At 66.8% G+C, this 16,496-nt stretch overlaps 5 protein-coding genes across 5 annotated transcripts in view; 3 read left to right on the top strand and 2 right to left on the bottom strand.

Annotated features, from left to right (window-relative positions):
- EMIHUDRAFT_356164 (hypothetical protein) overlaps positions 1-620 on the top strand; it is a 3,306-nt gene extending 2,686 nt beyond the window's left edge. The window contains exons 8-9 of the mRNA XM_005768754.1: positions 43-300; positions 453-620. Of these exons, the coding sequence (XP_005768811.1) occupies positions 43-300; positions 453-518 (324 nt within the window). The 3' untranslated portion in view covers positions 519-620. The remainder of the gene's footprint in view (positions 1-42; positions 301-452) is intronic.
- Positions 621-4,644: 4,024 nt separating this feature from the next.
- EMIHUDRAFT_356170 (hypothetical protein) lies at positions 4,645-5,566 on the bottom strand. The gene is given in 3 exon segments (XM_005768755.1): positions 4,645-4,853; positions 4,908-5,372; positions 5,391-5,566. The coding sequence occupies 2 exon segments, from the start codon at positions 5,144-5,146 to the stop codon at positions 4,718-4,720; spliced, it is 375 nt and encodes a 124-aa protein (XP_005768812.1). The 5' UTR covers positions 5,147-5,372; positions 5,391-5,566; the 3' UTR covers positions 4,645-4,717.
- Positions 5,567-12,335: 6,769 nt separating this feature from the next.
- On the top strand, positions 12,336-12,780 carry EMIHUDRAFT_210778 (hypothetical protein; the record flags this gene model as incomplete). Its single annotated transcript, XM_005768756.1, has 2 exons — positions 12,336-12,637; positions 12,753-12,780. 2 exons carry the CDS (start codon positions 12,336-12,338, stop codon positions 12,778-12,780), a joined length of 330 nt encoding a protein of 109 aa, XP_005768813.1.
- A 564-nt stretch (positions 12,781-13,344) lies between these two features.
- EMIHUDRAFT_102968 (hypothetical protein) lies at positions 13,345-14,649 on the bottom strand (the record flags this gene model as incomplete). The annotated part of the gene is made up of 6 exons (XM_005768757.1): positions 13,345-13,654; positions 13,734-13,785; positions 13,866-14,033; positions 14,100-14,151; positions 14,400-14,462; positions 14,512-14,649. The coding sequence occupies 6 exons, from the start codon at positions 14,647-14,649 to the stop codon at positions 13,345-13,347; spliced, it is 783 nt and encodes a 260-aa protein (XP_005768814.1).
- A 1,551-nt stretch (positions 14,650-16,200) lies between these two features.
- The window catches only part of EMIHUDRAFT_210780 (hypothetical protein), a gene marked incomplete at both ends in the record, with an annotated part of 1,573 nt that continues 1,277 nt past the window's right edge, over positions 16,201-16,496 (top strand). The window contains one exon of the mRNA XM_005768758.1: positions 16,201-16,442. Within this exon, the coding sequence (XP_005768815.1) occupies positions 16,201-16,442 (242 nt within the window). The remainder of the gene's footprint in view (positions 16,443-16,496) is intronic.

The raw sequence follows: 16,496 nt of genomic DNA on the forward strand, positions 1-16,496 counted from the left end.
CGATGCTCGCCGCATCGAGCGTCCAGCGCGGCGCGCCCCGAGGCGGTTCAGCGGCGTTGGCACTTGGGCGTGCAGAGCTCGATGTCGCCGGCCGACATGATGCTCGAGATCTTCCGCGCGCTGCGCGTGCTGCAGTTCGAGTGGAAGATCGTGGCGCAGTACTCGCTCAAGTGCCGCCCGTGCACCGCGCGCACCGCGAGCGAGGGGATGGGGCAGGAGCCGATGACGCGCTTCAAGGTCAAGGTCGGCCTGCAGCTGTACAAGATCCAGGAGGACTCGTACCTATTGGACATCCGGAAGGTCCTCGCCGCAACCTCCACACCCGCCACCCCCTTACCCGCCACCTCCTTACCCGCCACTGCCCTCGCCCCCCCGCCCCCTTTGCCGCCCCCGCCCTCGCCGCCGCCTCCCTCTCGCCGCCACCCCCTTCGCCGCCCCCGCCCTCGCCGCAGGTGGACGGAGACGTGCTGCCCTTCATGGATGTGTGTTCGCTATTGTTAAGCGAACTGAAGCTGTAGCGGGGAGGCCGTCTCGGGTGGGGCTGCCTCTCTCACCGTGTCTCTCACCGACTCTGTGTCTGGGCTTGGGAACTAGCGAATCGTAGCATGTGTAATCTTTTCACAACTCGCACAACAGACAACACTGGTCCCCGGGGAAAGGCGCGCAGTTTCACTACTTGTTGGAGCCTCGCCAAGCTCCCCCAGAAAAGAAATCGAGTTCCGCGCACCTGCTCAGCACACAACATTTATATGTCCGCCTCGCCCTCCCGCGCCAACGCCGCGCTCCGCACGCCGCCGCCGTCTGCTGACAGCGGGCCGGGTGGTGCAGTCCCAAAGAACGTCCTCAAGGCGGCCGAGGACGGCCGCGTGGGACCAGTGCGATCGTGGCTGAATGTCGGCGGGAAGGCCGACACTCTCGCTGAGATACCCTCTGAGGTCAGCGGCCGTACGGTTCCATACACCCTGTTGATGATCGCCGCACAGCACGGGCACGCGCAGATTGTCGAGCTCCTCCTGAAGCGTGGCGCACACATCAACCTGCAAACCAGTCGCGGCACCACTGCGCTCAGCACTGCAGCCTGCTGCGGCTGCAAGCGAATGGTGGAGATGCTGCTGCAGCACGGTGCGGAGTTGAACCCACAGGACTCCGCCGCCTGGTCGGCGCTGGCAGCGGCGGCGCAGGGTGGACAAGAGCGGATGGTCGACCTGCTGCTGCGGCGTGGCGCAGAGATCGACCGGCAAGACAAGGACGGTGACACCGCGCTGATGCTCGCCACTTTCTACGGCCGCCCCGCCGTCGTGCTCCGCCTTCTGCGGGCGGGCGCAGGCATGACGTTGCGCACACAAGGCAAGACGGCGCTGCAGTTGGCCAAGGAGAGCGGCCACGCCGAGTGCGTCCAGGCCTTCAAGACGTACCTCGGGGAGGTGGCTGCGCGCCGGAGCAAGGCGCCGTCGGCCGAGGCAGGCGGCGCAGGCGCGGCGGTGGGTGCGAGTGCCGCGGCCTCTGCTTTGAGCGGCGAGGGAGCCGCGGAGGCCAAGCCGAGCAGCGGCGGTGCGGTGCCAGAGGAGGTTGTGGACGCGGCTGAGCGAGGCGATGAGGAGGCGGTGCTGGCGTGGGTCGACGGCGGCGGGCGGGTCGACGCGGGGTTCGAGTACGTCTTTTCGGACGGCCTTGTGAGCGGCGTGACGCTGCTGATGCTCGCTATGGCACATGGCCACGAGGGGCTGGCCGAGGCGCTGCTCCAGCGCGGTGCGGATCTCTCGTTGCAGACCAGCAGTGGCGATACCGCGCTGATGCTCGCCGCCGCGAATGGCTTCGAGAAGCTGGTCGAGATGGCGTTGCGGCACGGCGCGGAGATCAACGAGCGAAATGGCAAACACTGCATCACCGCGCTGATGGGCGCCGCCTCAAGCGGCCACGAGAATATGGTCCACGAGCTGATCCGGCGCGGCGCGGAGGTCGACCTGCAAGACAAGAACGGCACCACCGCACTGATTCAGGCCGCTTTCTTCGGCCACCCCGCCGCCCTTCTCTACTTGCTGCGGGCGGGCGCAGACGTGACGCTGTGCAGTGCAGATGGCAACACCGCGATGCAGTGGGCCAAGCAGGAGGGCCACACCGAGTGCGTGCGCGCCCTCGAGGAGCATGCGGCGGCCGAGAAGGCGGCGGAGAAGGCGGCGAAGAAGGCTGCGGAGGCGGCGGAGAAGGCGGAGGGGGAGGCGGCGTGGGCCGCAGGAGCGGCGGAGAGGGCGGCGCAGAGGGCGGCGGAGGAGAAGGAGGCGGCACGGCACGCCGAGGAGCTGCTGGCGGAGGTCGAGGCAGAGAAGCGCGCCAAGGGCAAGAAGGGCAAGAAGAAGAAGAAGGGCGGCGGGGCGGGCGGGGCGGGGCCGTCGCAGGAGCCCGAGGAGGGTGCCGAGGCGCCGTCGGAGGCAGACGCAGCCGAGGCGGCGAAGAAGGCCGGGGAGGCGAGGCTTCTCCTGCTTCTCGAGACGCTCACCGAGGAGAGGATCCGGTTCGGCATCACCGCGGAGAGCCAGGCGGCGGCGTCGGCCGAGGTGGCACAGGCGGCACGCTTGGACGCTGAGGCGGACGAGGCGGAGGAGGAGGCGGAGGCGGAGGAGGAGGCCGAGGCGGTGGCTGAGGCGGCGGAGGCGGATGCCGAGGCTGCACAGGCGGAGTCCAGGGCGGCGGAGGAGGCGGCTGAGGCGGCGCTGGAGAAGGCCACGGCGGCGCTGGAGGAGGCCAAGGCGGCGCGTGAGGGGCGCGAGGCGGCGCGAGAGGAGGCGGCGGCCGCGACAGAGGCGAGGCGTGCTGCTGCAGTCGCTGCAAGGGCCAGGGCGACCGCCGCCAGGATGGCAGCGGAGGCGGCCCAGCGCTCATAGCGCGAGCTGCTCAGAAGAAGCGCGTGGCCACCACCCTGCGGACTCTCTGGGTGGAGCTTGGGAGCTTCCGTCGAGGACACGCTTCCCGCAGGGTCATCATGCACCGCTGATATGTGTGTTTGGTGTTGTCGCTGTTCACTGGAGCCGGGGAGGTCCGGGGGGGGGGGGGGGGCTTGTGGGGCGAACTCCGCGCGCGGACCGCGGTGCTCGCCGCGCCGGGGGAGAGAGCCGGACACTGCGAGCCGCACCGCCCGCCAACGTACAGCTTTTTCATAGCAGGGTTCAGAAAGAAAGACAGATGAAAGAAAACAGACAACCCAAACGAGGGATAGGGGAGGAGGACAGTCTGAACAACAGTTGGACAGGGTCCCCACCTGCACGAGCAGGGTTTTGGAAGGACGATCAGGGGGACAGGGTTCAATCGGTGCGTTCAATCTTCACGCTTTTCTTCCTATCGAAACCCCTCGTCAAAAAACAAATATTTACGCCCGGGGTTGCCGGCGATCTAGGCGGAAAAAAGTCCTTCGAAGACACGGCCGGGATCATGTCAATCCTCTGCTTGTGCGTCCTCATAACAGGCGTCGCAGCGACTCTCGACCAGTGCGTCACCGACCGTGCGTCCGGCGTCACCACCTGCGAGCGGGCCGTTCACGATGCGCCTGGGTGCACCGAGATCTTCATCTGTGCCGTTGCAGCGCCAATGCGATCAGCATGCGAGAGCAGCAGCTGCGCGAGTGTGTGCGTGTGGAGGCAGATGGCGGTTGGTTCAACAATCGCTCGGGTCCCGTCAGCGAGCCGCCGTGCTCCGTTAAGTGCCCCAACGCTACAGCCGCGGCTATTGCCGTCGCCGACAGCCATGGCCATGCCCACTCCCATGAGGACGGCGGCTCCAGGAGGCTCGGCATCACCGAGCGCGCCAGGCAGTGGCCGGACCAGCTGATCCGTTGGCACTTTGCGAAGCAGAGCGGGAGCCGCGGGTGGGCTCCCGGCTCGCTCTTCCGTGGCGTCGTCGAGGCGGCCATCGCGAGGATCGAGGAGAGCACGTGCATCTGCTTCGTCGAGGTCGATCCGGACGAGACGGACGAGACGCAGCCCACCTTTGTCGGAAGCAACGAGCCGCGGCTCGCAATCTACGGCTCGGGGTCGCAGGGGTCAACGAACTCCTGCTCAGGGTCTGCGACCGTCGGAGCCTACACGTCTGCGACGATGACGCTGAGCTCCGGCTGTCCAGCCTTCGAGGGCGTCGTCGTCCACGAGTTCTTACACTCCCTCGGTTTTTTACACGAGCACTCTCGCCCCGACCGCGACGAGCACATCGAGGTGCGGCTTCAGAACGCGCAGGTCGGCGCTCGCGGCAACTTCGAACGACTGGATGCGAGCGACTGGTACAACATCCAGGGCGACCCAGACAGCAGCTGGGACTGGTTTTCGATTATGCTGTACTCGAGCTCCACCTTTGCCAGAGAACGAGGCGTGCCCACGATGGTCGTCCGCAACAACAACCAGGTTGTCTCGGACGGCCGCGGCAGCTCAAAGGCTGCAAATTCCGGGGACACATTTGGGAGCACTCAAGTCCTGTCGCAAAAGGACATTGGCCAGATCAACTCCAGGTACAGCTGCGGGCTGCAGACGACCTGCCCGGGCTACGTCGCACCCGCAGTCTGCGAAAATGTGTTGGAGCGGATCGCGTGCGCTGCTCTCGCGGAGAGGGAGCGCAACCCGTGCCGCTGGGACAGCGACGATGCGCGGTGCGGCACCTGCGCCGACACGCCCGGCTGGAGACTCGACGGTTGGCGCTTCAGCGACGGTAGTGGCGTCGACTGTGAGTATCTCGGTCAAGTAACACTTGGAGACGTGCCGTTCGACTGCGGCTCCGACTTCAGGGGAGGCGGGATCGCCGCGAGCCAGGCGTGCTGCGCGTGCGGAGGAGGTGGAGCGGGGGCCCCTGGTCCCTCGCCGCCATCGTCGGCGTCGCCGCGGCCGCCACTACCACCCAGCTCGCGGCCTCCGCTCTCTTCACCGCCGCCGCCACCATCGCCACTGCCGCTCTCCGCCTCGCCCTTGCCACCGCCGCCCTCCGCCTCGCCCTCGCCACCGCCAGGGACCGGAGTACTGGCTGCATCGCCCGGCTCCGACAACGCCCGCGGGACGGTAGTCGCGGCGATTGGAGTGGCTATTGGGCTGCTCCTCGTCGGAGTCTTCGTGGCAGCTGGCTGCATGGCTCGCAGTCGCGGCCGTGCGGGCAAGGGTCGAGCCCATCCCATTCGCGGGCGTAGCATCTACAACTCCGAGCCTCGAGGACTGACACGAGGAGCGACCCTCAAGAGCCCACAAGCACTAGCTGCCTCGCACGTCGAGACGCCGCGGCCACCACTGCAGCCATACGCGCGCGGGCGCCCGACGCCACCTCGGCGTCCACCTCCTCTGCCGCCGCCCCCGCCGCCCCCGCCGCCCCCGCCGCCCCCGCCGCCCCCGCCGCCCCCGCCGCCGCTGCCACGGCCGCCGCCGACGACGGCGACGACGACCCCGCCGCCGCTGCCGCGGCCTCCGCCGCTGCCGCCGCCGCCGCCGATGACGACGACGATGACGACGACGACGCCGCCCCTCCGCCCGGATGCGGCTCCTCTCCGAGCCACCGCAGCTCGTGGTGCGTTCGTCAGCTCCTCGCCACCTACGCGCACCCAGCCGGCGGGTCTCCGAGGCGGTCCGCAAGGAGGGGTGGCGCGGGCGGTGGCGGCGGCTGAGGTGCGGGCGAGAGGGGGGTCGCCGCCGGGGCGGAGGCCTCAGCAAAGGGAGAGCATCTCTATGGGGGGGTTCATTTGACGCTGCGCTCGTGAGCAATGTCACCAGCCGAACGTAGAGCCGACCTCTGCACATATAGAGCTGACCTCTCACTCCTCCGCTCTGCCTCCGCAGCTCTGTGACCCGTCTGTCCCGCGCCGGCACTGGTCTGGCGAGAGAAGCTTGAGCGTACCTATCTCCGACTTCTGGACTGTCCATAAATAAATAAGAACGGACACCTCTACTGTGAGATGGGTAAAAATGTCCATTGTGTGTACTACGTCGCAGTGTTTCTGAGAGCAGCTGTTGAGATGCCATTTTTAGGACGGCGACGCTGCTGCACACGTGTCTCTGTCAGAGGCGCTCTGTGTCGCCTTGATCAAAACGGCTTTAGCCTTTACGCTAGCAGCTCACCTCGCTCGGAGCCCTCTGGCTACTCTCAGGCCGGCGGCCGCTAGAGCGGCGACCCCAGCGATGACGCCGGGGGCCGACAAGGCAGACAGTGTGGACGTGGTCCACGACGTAGAGGAGCGCTGGATTCCGTTGAGGACATACAACGCCTTCTCTAGCGTAAGGCTCACCGCCGACAAGGTGAAGGTTGGAGGCTCGTCGCCGATGTCGTTTCCGACGGCAAGCGCAGCGAGTCGCTGTGGTCGTCCCGTTGCAATCGTCCGATAAGTTGGGCCGGTCTGCGGCGGCAGCTCCGGTGGAAACGCGCCATCGTGTGGGAGTAGTGGCTTGCGCGGTCTGGCTAAACGGCGCTGTGTCTTGCGTGACGATTGTGGCTGACGGCTGCGGCGATGCTCCACGACGGCGGCTGTGGCAACCCCCGCTGCAGCTAGGAGCGCGAGCCAAACTGAACCGTACCGACCCGGTGGGGTCGACTGCAGCTGCGTTGCAGTGCGTGGGACCGGTCCTAGTGGGCGTGCTTCCCTGTGGGTTTCGCGCAGGTTTGATACGGTCAGAATCGCACCTGGAAGGCAGCCATGGAGTTAGGGCCTTGCAGCTGGCATGGAGAGTGGGACCAGGCAGTGCACGCCTCCGAGCAAATCGCTAACAGTGTCGCCGAACGCAGGGCTCGAGAGGGCACGCTCGACATCAGCAATGGAGGCCGTTGCGTCCTCCTCGCCTGCGGTGACAGCGGAGGTTGCTCAAGGCACGAGATGGGCTCTGGCAGTAAGATCTTCTAGCGTTACCAGCAAGGTAGACAGTCACGTCGGCACCGTTGGGGCCGACTGATTGCACAGTGACGGGCGGGCTGCCCGGCAGCGAAGCTGAGATCCCTTCCTCGAGATTGTGCGTGTCGATGGGCAGCAACCTGCGTCGGGCTGTCTGCAGCCCCTCGGTCCAACTCAGGTGGAACTCGACCGTATTGACCCCCTCCGGCTCGGAGCGCGCAGGCGGGAGCTGCACCGTTAGGGGCGGCGGAGGTGGCGGCGTCGGGCTAGGTGGCATCGCCCCTGGTAGACTACGCGAGGCGCATTGGCTGTTGTGATAGTAATGAGTGCAGCCAGTCGCCGTGCTCTCGTTTGTGATGAAGTAGCCCACCGAGAGCATCGCCACCGCACCGAGGCCAGCCGCTGCGTACCACCCAGCACGGCGGGCAACGTGCAAGAGCGACTTGGAAGGCGCCTCCGGAGGGGGTGGCTCCTCGGCAAGGGGGACCGCGCTCGATGTGCTATCTGCCTCGCTGAAGCAGCTTCCCGCATAGCTCTCTGCGTAGCTTTCTGCGTAGCTCTGCACGCTCTCGGAGTCTGAGAAGCCGCGTGAGATGCGGCCTCTTGCAGAGTTGCGCAGCTCATCGCGTCGCTTCTTCACCGCCAGCCGGCGCAGCTCGGGAAGCTTTCGGCTGAGGTGGCGGCTACTAACCGGGGCCTCGGACGTCAGCTGAGACCACGACTGCCTGCGCGGCTGCTGCTGCTGCCGAGGGGATGCGATCATCCTGCGATCATCCGGTCGAGCGACGTTTTGGCTGGCCAAATTCGGTAAAATCGTTTCGGGTGCGCTATCAAATTCTATCTCAAAACGCTCGAGGTACATGTCCATGAGAGAGAGAGAGAGAGAGACAGAGAGTTGACCGCACCGCGGATCCTCCCCACTCCCGCCTCTCGTTTGTGTCACACCACGCGGAACGTATCTCCATCGCTTCGTTCGGTGAAGGGGGTGAACCGCGCCATCCTTGATCGTCGTGCAAAGCTCGCTTCCGAGCTCTCACGCCGCGCATAGGGCCCTTAGGGGCCTAGAGAACACAACCCCCTCTCCCTTCTCTCCCAGTAAGCTAAAAGTACGTACGCACATGCACATGTGAGAGCCTCGATCGCCGTGCAAAGCTCGCCTCCAAGCTCTCACGCCGCGCGTAGGGCCCTTAGGGGCCTAGAGAACACAACCTCCTCCCCCTTTTCTCCCAGTAAGCCGAAAGTACGCACATGTGCATGTGCATGTGCATGACATGTGCATGTGCATGCACATGTGCATGTGCATGGACATGGTTTTCAATACCAAACAACTCTAACACTCACACGTCATTTGGCTTTTGGGGCCTGGAGCCCTGTTCACGCGCGCGCGAGACGTGCAGACAGGGTTGCCAGGTGAGAGCGAATGGCGCGGTTCACGCCTCGCACAACAGAGAGAGAGATGCGCTCTGCATGGTGGGACATAAAAGAAAGCGAGTACTTGGGCGAGTAGGCCGTGCGGTCGACGCTGCCGCGCGCGACCTTGCGCGCGAGGCGGCGCAGCTTGAGAACGGCGGTGGGCGAGAAGCCGCCGCCGAACGTCTCGTGGAGCAGCAGGTTGAAGTTGTTGCGCTTGACAAAGATCGCGTCGTGGTAGAAACCGCGATGCGCCTTGACGTAGCCGTGGCCGTTCTTGTGGTCGAAGGGTTGGCCGGGCTGCCCGCGCGCCTTGCAGCCCATGTTTAGGCGGCGGGCCTTCTCTTCGGTGTTGCCGAAGGGGTAGGAGTGGCCAACGGAGGCGGGCGTGCCGCCGCTCGAGGCGTTGCCAACGCCCGCCGAGGAGGTCTTGAGGAGGGGCGTCCAGAGCTTGACTTCATTCACCTCATCGCATCCTCCCGGGCCAGCGTGGGGTTCCGCGAGGTCGACCTTGTACCCCTCGTTGTACTGCCGGGTGAGCTCTGGTTTCTCCTTGTCACCGTGCACGACCGGCGCGTTGGCCGGGGCGCGCATCGCGTCCGCCCAGGCGGCGAGGACGCCGTCGTGGGGCCGCCGGTGGTGGGCCTTGTTGTAAAGGTAGTCGCCAAAGAAATCGACTGGCATGCCCCGCTCGAGCGCGACCCGAAGGGTGGGAAGCGCCACGGAGAGCCAAAGGCCGAGCTTCCGCTGGAGCTCGTCCTGGAGGGCGTCGGAGGAGAGGGCGGTGGCGTACGTGCCGTCGACACGGACATCGAGGGCTTTGCCGGCGAAAGGCGTTGAGGCGGAGACGAAGCGCGAGGCTTCGCGGTTGTTGACGGCGCTGTCTCCGAGGGACGGGTTGTTCTTGACGTGCACGTCCCGCGCCTTGACGAGCTCCTGGTGCGCGAACCAGTCCTTGTGATTCTTGATGGCAGCGAGCGCCCGCGGCCGCGGGTACGTGGATTTGCAAGTGCCATTGAGAATCGCGTCGGTAGCTGGAAGGGACTCGGGCTCGGGGAGCGGGACGCTCTTGGGGTAGAACTCAGTCAGGTAGCCGCCGCGGACGGTGTGGTACTTGGTTTTGTCGCGGGCGGCGCGCTTCTCGCACACCTCCTTCCAGTCCGAGAGGGCGGACTCGTAGGTGGCGATGGCTGCGGCGATGGTGGGGTACTTGGACGCACCTCCCTCGTCGAGGGCGAAGTCGGGGTTGTGGGCGACGAGGGTGCGCCAGTTCTTGAGGAGCGACATGGAGAAGTCGCTGTCGGCTCGCGTGAAGGCGGTGTCGATGTTGCACCCGCCCATCTCGGTCGGCAGCCGCGCCTGGAGCCACGCGAGGTCGCGGAGCGCCTGGGGCGAGGCGTCGGCGCGAGCAATGCTCTCAAAGGACTTGCGGATGCGGTTGTGCGCGAACTCGAGAGCGTCGCACGCGACATTGGGCGGCGTGATGCCGGCAATGTACTTGGTCTTTGCGCAGGCAATCCGTTGGACGAGGTTGAGGCGGAGCTGCGAGGTGTTTGTTGTTTTGTTGGACATGTGAGATAGACGAGAACGCAGAAAAACAAGCAACCGGCCCACACACAAGCCGAGCTCAAGGATGCGAAGTCCAGGCCGATGAAGGCCGAGGGCCACGGCAACAGCCTCGTGCGATAGCCACTGCAGCATGATCTGTGCGCCGGCCCAGACGCTCTCATGTGTGGTGCGCAGCTAGCTGGCTGCTTTCAAAGAAAGAAAGAAAGAAAACGGACAACCCAAGGGAGGGATGGGAGGACGGCACGCCGCCACCACACATGGATTTTAAGGAGAGGTGTGTGGTGCGCTAGCCGTGGCTGCTTTCGTTCGGGATTCCAAAGAACAAAATTCTTTTCCGAAGACGTGCCGACGGGCGCCGCCTTTTTGGGCGGCGTATAATGGTGGCCCTGCTCATCCTGCTGCCATGGAGCTTGGTGCCACGGCCGGTCCTCGACTCCGCTGCCAGTCGATCGGGCCCGTGCGACTTGCTCGGGGTCAATCGCAGCGCGGACATGAACCGTCCTCCCCATGCTGTGGCTCAGGTGAAATTCTGCGTGTTTCAGCGAGAACCAAATGCCCTCACTTCATCCTGCCCAAGGGTCGCGCTACGCGTGGGCTGCTGGTCGGCGGTCACGATCCCACACGATGGTGGCCTCAGCAGCGGCCTCGCGCGGCAACTTCCTGGACCTCCTCGCTGCGATGGAATGATCAGTCTGCACGACTTCAGCGAGGCTTGGGGATTGCTTCCGGTGCAGGGCATTGGGATCACGACCCCCACGGGACTTGGCCGCCAGGGGGCGGCCCCTCTCCGAACCTCGCCCTCGGGCGTGTCAAAGTCGTCGGCCAGGGAGGCAGGACTCCTGCAGGACACCTTCGGGTGGATCTCAGCAGAGCCGGCAGGCACCCCGAGCTCGCAACGCCCTTCACGACTGGGAGGGCCAGGGAGCGCACGTGCTTCGATCGCCGGGGGCACCATGGAGGGTGCGCCTGCGCCACGGAGGCACTCCGGGCGGCGTATGCGATGTGGGGGGAGGGCCGGGGAGATGCGGCCTCGGCGCGTGCTGCCGCGACGCGGCACGGAGTCGACCGGGCCACGCCGGCGAGGGAGATGCGCTCCAGCGAGGGTCGCGTCCTTGAAACCGCCGACGCGTTCCTGGACGACAAGGCCGATCGACTCTGGAGGACGCGGTCGGCGGCCCTTCGCGAACTGGCACAGAAGGTTCGAGACGGCACGGATCTTGTGCTCCTATGCGCGGGTAGGATTGAGTCCTGTCACGGCGATCTGCTGAGGAAGGAGATCCTGGCCGACGCGGCGCAGCTCGAGGTCACCAGCAAGAAGAAGCCGCGCTCCGACAAGGGCAGGCCAAGGGGTCCTCGGGGGCCCAGGGCCGACTCGGTGGAGACGGCGGCCCGCATGGGGGTGCTGTCGACCTTCTACCTCCGGCACGCTTATGGACGGGACAGCCCGGGGCTGCATGAAGAAGACGGGGTGCTCTCCGCGAACGGGGGGGTGCTGTGCGCAGGGTGCGGGGAGGAGGCGCCCGGGCTCGGGGCGCGGGACGGGGGGGGGGGAGGCGGCGGAGGGGGCGGCGGGGGGCGGGAAGGGGGGGGCGGCGCGGGGGAGCGGGGGAGGAAGAGGGGGAGGGACCCGATTGCGGAGGAGGCGGTGGGGGTGGAGGGTGGGGAGGAGGGGGGCGTGTCTGGGGAGATGGGGGATCGGGGAGGGCGGGTGGAGGAGAGCGGCTCATCGAGAGAAGGGGGGAGGGGGGGCGAGAGGCGACGCCAGCGGGGCAAGCGGAGGCCGCGCAACCCGAGGGAGTCCGGGCGGATACAGGGGGAGGCTGTCTGAAGTGATCCGGGGGGCTAGGAGTCTTGGGGGGGGTAAAACCCCTCCGGGTTGCTAAGAGTCTTTGGGGGGGTAAAACGTCCCCAAGTTGCTATGACTGCAGTTTTTGCCCATTTGGGCCCCCCCCCCCCCCCCTGGGCTCCCCCGCCTCAAGCGCCTACCCCCCCCCCCCCCTCCCCGCCCGGCCCCCGCCCTTCCTCCTCCCCCCCTCCGTCCCGGCTCCACTCATCCCTCTCTCGCCATCGCCTGCAGGTGCAGGGAAACACGAAACGAAAGTTGATGGGCTTGCCCATCCCGGAGTGGTTCGATCCCACATGAATCCGAGACGGTGATGGGAGGCGTCTACCAGCTGGTGTACGACGACGGGACGGTCGAGACTCTCCATGTGGAGAGCGACACCTGGGAGGTAGCGGGGTAGTCGTGAGTGAGCACGTGCCCCCTCGCGTTGTGTCATAGCGGGATCCCCGCGTACGCCCCGGACCCCGCCCCGCGAGCACGCTGTGTCTGTTCTGCCAACAATTTACCTAAAACTCCTTGCCGATGTGTCACCCTTTTCCCCAAAGAAAGTCCGTGAAATCTTCGATCAAAGTGCGCGCGTCGACGTCCCTTGGCAGGAACGCGTTGCGTGTGCCTCTCCCACCAAGTAGAGAAGGCGGAGGCGGTGCTCTCAGAGGAGCGGAAGCAGCCCAGATGCCGGACCCGGGCACTATCTGTGTGGTGGCGAGCTTCGCGCTCTTCGAGATGGCGGTTGGGGTGATAATCTCGTTCCTCGTGCGGCAATCAGACGAGCAGCGGTTGGGGCAGGAGAGGGAGGACGAGGCAAAACTGAGCGACGCGATCAAGCAGCTCGATGAGCGCTGCTATGGCGACGAGCGCTGTTCCGCCGCTGACGAGTGCAGCATCTGTCTGGGCCGCTACGAGGCGGACGATAAGGTTCGTAGACTGAAGTGCGGCCACGAGTACCACTCGGAGTGCATTGAGCAGTGGGCGCGGTGCAAAGGGCTGGACGCCGCGTGCCCTCTCTGCACGCGCCCTCTCTTCCCGCCGCGCACTTGCGCGCCGCCAATCGTTTCATCGCAATCAGCACCTGCGATCACGATGCTATAGCGCTGAGCTGCGTCGGTTGCGCGCGTGACGTGGTGCGCTTGTGCAGCAGAGGCGCGCAGAGGGGAGGACCGGGAACTGTCGAATGTGGGGGCCGAGTACGTATACGCGTGTGTGGCAGGTTAGTACAGATGTGGTTACCATGAGCAAGCAGGGCGGGCGGGCAGCGTGGGCCGTGGGCGGGCAGCTGCGGGGCGTGTGTGTGCGCGCCGGGCGCGGCCGCAGGCCGCACGGCGCACGCTGCGGATGATGGCGCGTCGTAAGAGGGCACCTGGGCATGTGATCTGATGCAGCTTGCCGCCCCGGCACGCGCCCGGGAAAGATTGTGAAGCGCGTTTTGACGGCGCGAACATCGATCGACGGGAGATACCAACCGCGCGCGCGGCAGTCTCGCCGCGCGGCGCGCCGCCAGCGCGCTAGTCTCGCTCCCTAGTACCGAAGGGTCCCTAGTGTCGGCGGCGGACACGCGGGACGCATGGCGGGACGGCCGCACCCCCATTTTGCATTTTCTCGCGACACGTGCATTCCCCAGCGTCGCACCTCACACGGCGACGGTCCACACTGCCACCACTCTTGAGCCCGCGCGCGCGCGACGTCACACCGCAAACGAGCTGATCAGCTCCAGCTCGCGCGCGACGCTCCCACTAAACTCGCTCGCGCCGCCTCGCTCTGCGGCGCTCACGGCCTCCGCCTCGATCTCCAGCAGCGCCCGCCGCATCGCCTCTGGGACAGAGCGGCCGGCGAGGTCGATCGAGCGCCACCGCCTCCACAGAGCGAGGCTGCCCCCGTCTCCCGCCGCCGCCGCGGCTGGGTCGCCAAACGTCCACCGCTTGTAGCACGCGACGAGCGGGTCCGAGGCGGCGGTGAAGAAGTGCGAGGCCGTGTGGCCTCCGCCGCGTGCTAGCCTACAGGCAAGGCAACTCGCTGCAGCCCCGCCGGGCGGTGGCATCGGAGAGCCCGAGCCTGTCCCGGGGCGGGCGCCACGAGATCTGCGAGCCCGTCGACATGAAGCCGTGAGTAGACCGGAAGCAGATGCCTGACAGGGCGTTGGAGTCGGGGCGTGGTGAGGGCAGTGGGTACTTGACCCGTCCCCAGAGGCGCCCCACCGCGCCGCACCGCTCTCCTCGTCGCGCAACACGCCCGCCATCCAGCCCAGCCAGCCCGCCACGTCTCCTGCAGGGAGCGAGCCGTCCGACACGCGGCCCGCGGCGGCGGCGAGGTGGTCGGCGCCCGCCCGCTCGCGCCCGCGCACGTCGAGCTTCGCGTGCGCCCTCCCGCCCGCGCCTAGAGGGAGAGGCAGAAAAGGGCTGGCCGAGAGAGAGAGCGAGCCTCGCGCCCCGCCCGCCCGACCCTCGCCGACGCTCCGCTTCCAGTCGAAGGGGCCCTCGCCGTCCCACCACCCCTGGGCGGGCAAGGGAGGCGGCGAGCTAGTGGAGCTGCGTGGAGTGCAGCAGTGAGGAGAGGCAGCGGCGAGGCCCGCGCCTTTGCGACGCATAGCTCCTTGAGCCCGGCGGAGCAGGACTCGACGCCTGCAGCGGTCAGCAAAAGGGCTGCTACAAGTGCTGCGGCGCTGCAGCAGCGCGGGGGAGACGCGGTGCCGGTCCGGATCGAGAGGCCGTTCGAGATGTTGCGGCCCGCGCCCGGAGGAACCCTCTCCACCGCCCAGTGGCGCGTCCCCGCCGTCTCCACGACGAAGGCCTCGCCTGCGTCCGCCTGTGGGAGGATTCACGGAAGCTTCGATGAGGAGCTCGCCTCCCATCACCAGAGCCCTCTGCCGCGCGTCTGCCAGCAGGAAGCCGTTCTCGTACGTCCAGTCGCCGCCCTCCTCGCACGCGCCGCCCTGGCAGGGCGGTGGTGCAGCAGAGGCAGCGGTGAGCGGCCATACGGCTCTGGCAACCATCAGCCCGCGGGTGTGTCAGTGGCTGTGGGCGGCGGGGAGGCTGCTTTATGGAAGCGGCGCCTGGCCGTGCTCCTCCAGCAGCGAGGTGAGGTGTCCGACCGCCGCTCTCGCCGTCGCGCCTCGCTCCAGCGCCAGCCGCAGCAGGTCCATCCCGAGAAGCCTGCAGTGGAGGCTGCGTCACGGGTCCGAGAGATGCCTTGCGTCCAGCTGCGGAGCCCTCCCAGAAGGCCTCGGCTCTTCCCCGAGCTCGTGTGCGAGGAGCGAGGAGACGGCCTCATTCCCGCCGACCACGCCACACGCGTTGGCACCGATCTCGCACCTGGTACATGCAAGACCGGAGGTGACGGGGTGGGTCGCACCCAACGCACCTCGGCTCACCAAAGATCTAGCCCCCACATCCAGGCAGGCTTGGAGAGCACGACTGCGTGCGTGCGCTCCACCTGAGGGATCTCGATGTGCGTGCAGCGCAGCATCGATCCCGGCGCATGACTTGCTGCCGGGCAATGCATCACCTCGTGCGCTTCATCAGACGGCCGATCTGCATTCTTTCCAAAGACCGTCGCCGCCGGCCCGCCACCGCCCGCCACGTAGACAAAGGTGTCGCACGAACGCGGGGGCGGTGGCCGACGTGATGAATCGGCTTGCATACATGCATTCACTGCACCTCGGCTAGAGGGAAAAATTCCTTGCGTCGGACGCCGGTTCGGCGCTCGCTAGAGGAAAAAACCTCGAAAAAGAAAAAATCTTGCGCCAAAAGGGACGCGCGGCGGCGACGATGATCCCTCCCTTGTGGTATTTGGTTTCTTTACGATGTCCAAGCGCGAGCTCAAAGACCTCGGGCCGGCGCTCGCGTATCGCCCTACGCACCGCGGGCCGACGGTCACTGCGCGCGTGAGCACCGGACCGCCGGCGCCAAGGAAGAAGGAGGCTGTCGCCGATGTAAATAAGAATTAGGTGCCCGGTAGGCTTGGCTGCAAAGGGGATTTTCGCGTTTTGTTTTTTTATTCAATGTTTGCAACAAACGGAATCAAGAAAAGAAACGACCGCAAAAGCAGGCGGCGTCTCGTGCTCGACCAGGATCGCCGTCCCGGCGCGAGAATGCAGCCGGGCTTGCCGTCGTGCAGCCCTTTTTGCTTCGGCTCGTCGTCAGCGACGCGCCAGTCCTGGCGCAGCCGCCCCGCCGTGCGGTCCACGGCCTTGCAGCCCGTCGACGCGCCCGACGACGTGACCGCGGCCGAGATGGAGGCCTTCATGGACCACATCCAGCCGAGCTTGTACCAGCCGCCCGACGACAGCGACATCGCCCATGAGTTCACGGCGTGGCTGGCGGCGCGCCGCGAGACGTTGCGGACCGCCGCCGGTGCAGGCCGCCCTCGCGACTCGCAGGCCGACGTCGCCGCACCCGACGCCGCCGGCGGCGAGGAGTCGCCCGACAACGAGACGGGGCGCGCGACTCCGCCCGCACCTGCGCCGGCGGCGGCGTCCGGCCGCCGGCGCCGGCGCAAGCCGCTCGCCGGCGGCGGCGGCGAGAAGGAGAACGCGGACGTCGAGATGGACGCGCTCATGGTCGAGCGGCCCCGGCCTGCGCAGACGGAGCAGCGCTGGCGCGCCGTCCTTGCCGCGCGCCACGAGGATTACGACCGGGAGCTCGAGAAGGACAACCCGGAGCGGCCGTGGCACAGGGTGCCACACTTCCAGGGCGACGTCGAGGCGGAGTGCAAGCTGTGGGCAAGGGTCTCGCGTGCGCTCGGCGAGGCATACGCGCGTGACGGCTGGCGCATCGAGACCATCGAGTTTGACCCCAAGCGACCCGGGCAAGCCAAAACCGCGCGCGCCACGCGCCACAA

This window comes from Emiliania huxleyi, assembly GCF_000372725.1.
Source record: "Emiliania huxleyi CCMP1516 unplaced genomic scaffold EMIHUscaffold_45, whole genome shotgun sequence".
NCBI lineage: Eukaryota > Haptophyta > Isochrysidales > Noelaerhabdaceae > Emiliania > Emiliania huxleyi.

Excerpts from the sequence above, each read along its gene's own strand:
- EMIHUDRAFT_356170 (XM_005768755.1), bottom strand. The coding sequence starts at position 5,146 with ATGGGATGGGCTCGACCCTTGCCCGCACGGCCGCGACTGCGAGCCATG. Across the intron at positions 4,854-4,907 it reads GGCAGTGGCGATGGTGGCGG|CGCCGACGATGGCGGCGAGG; the intron begins CGGCGGTGAAGA and ends CGGCCGCGGCGA.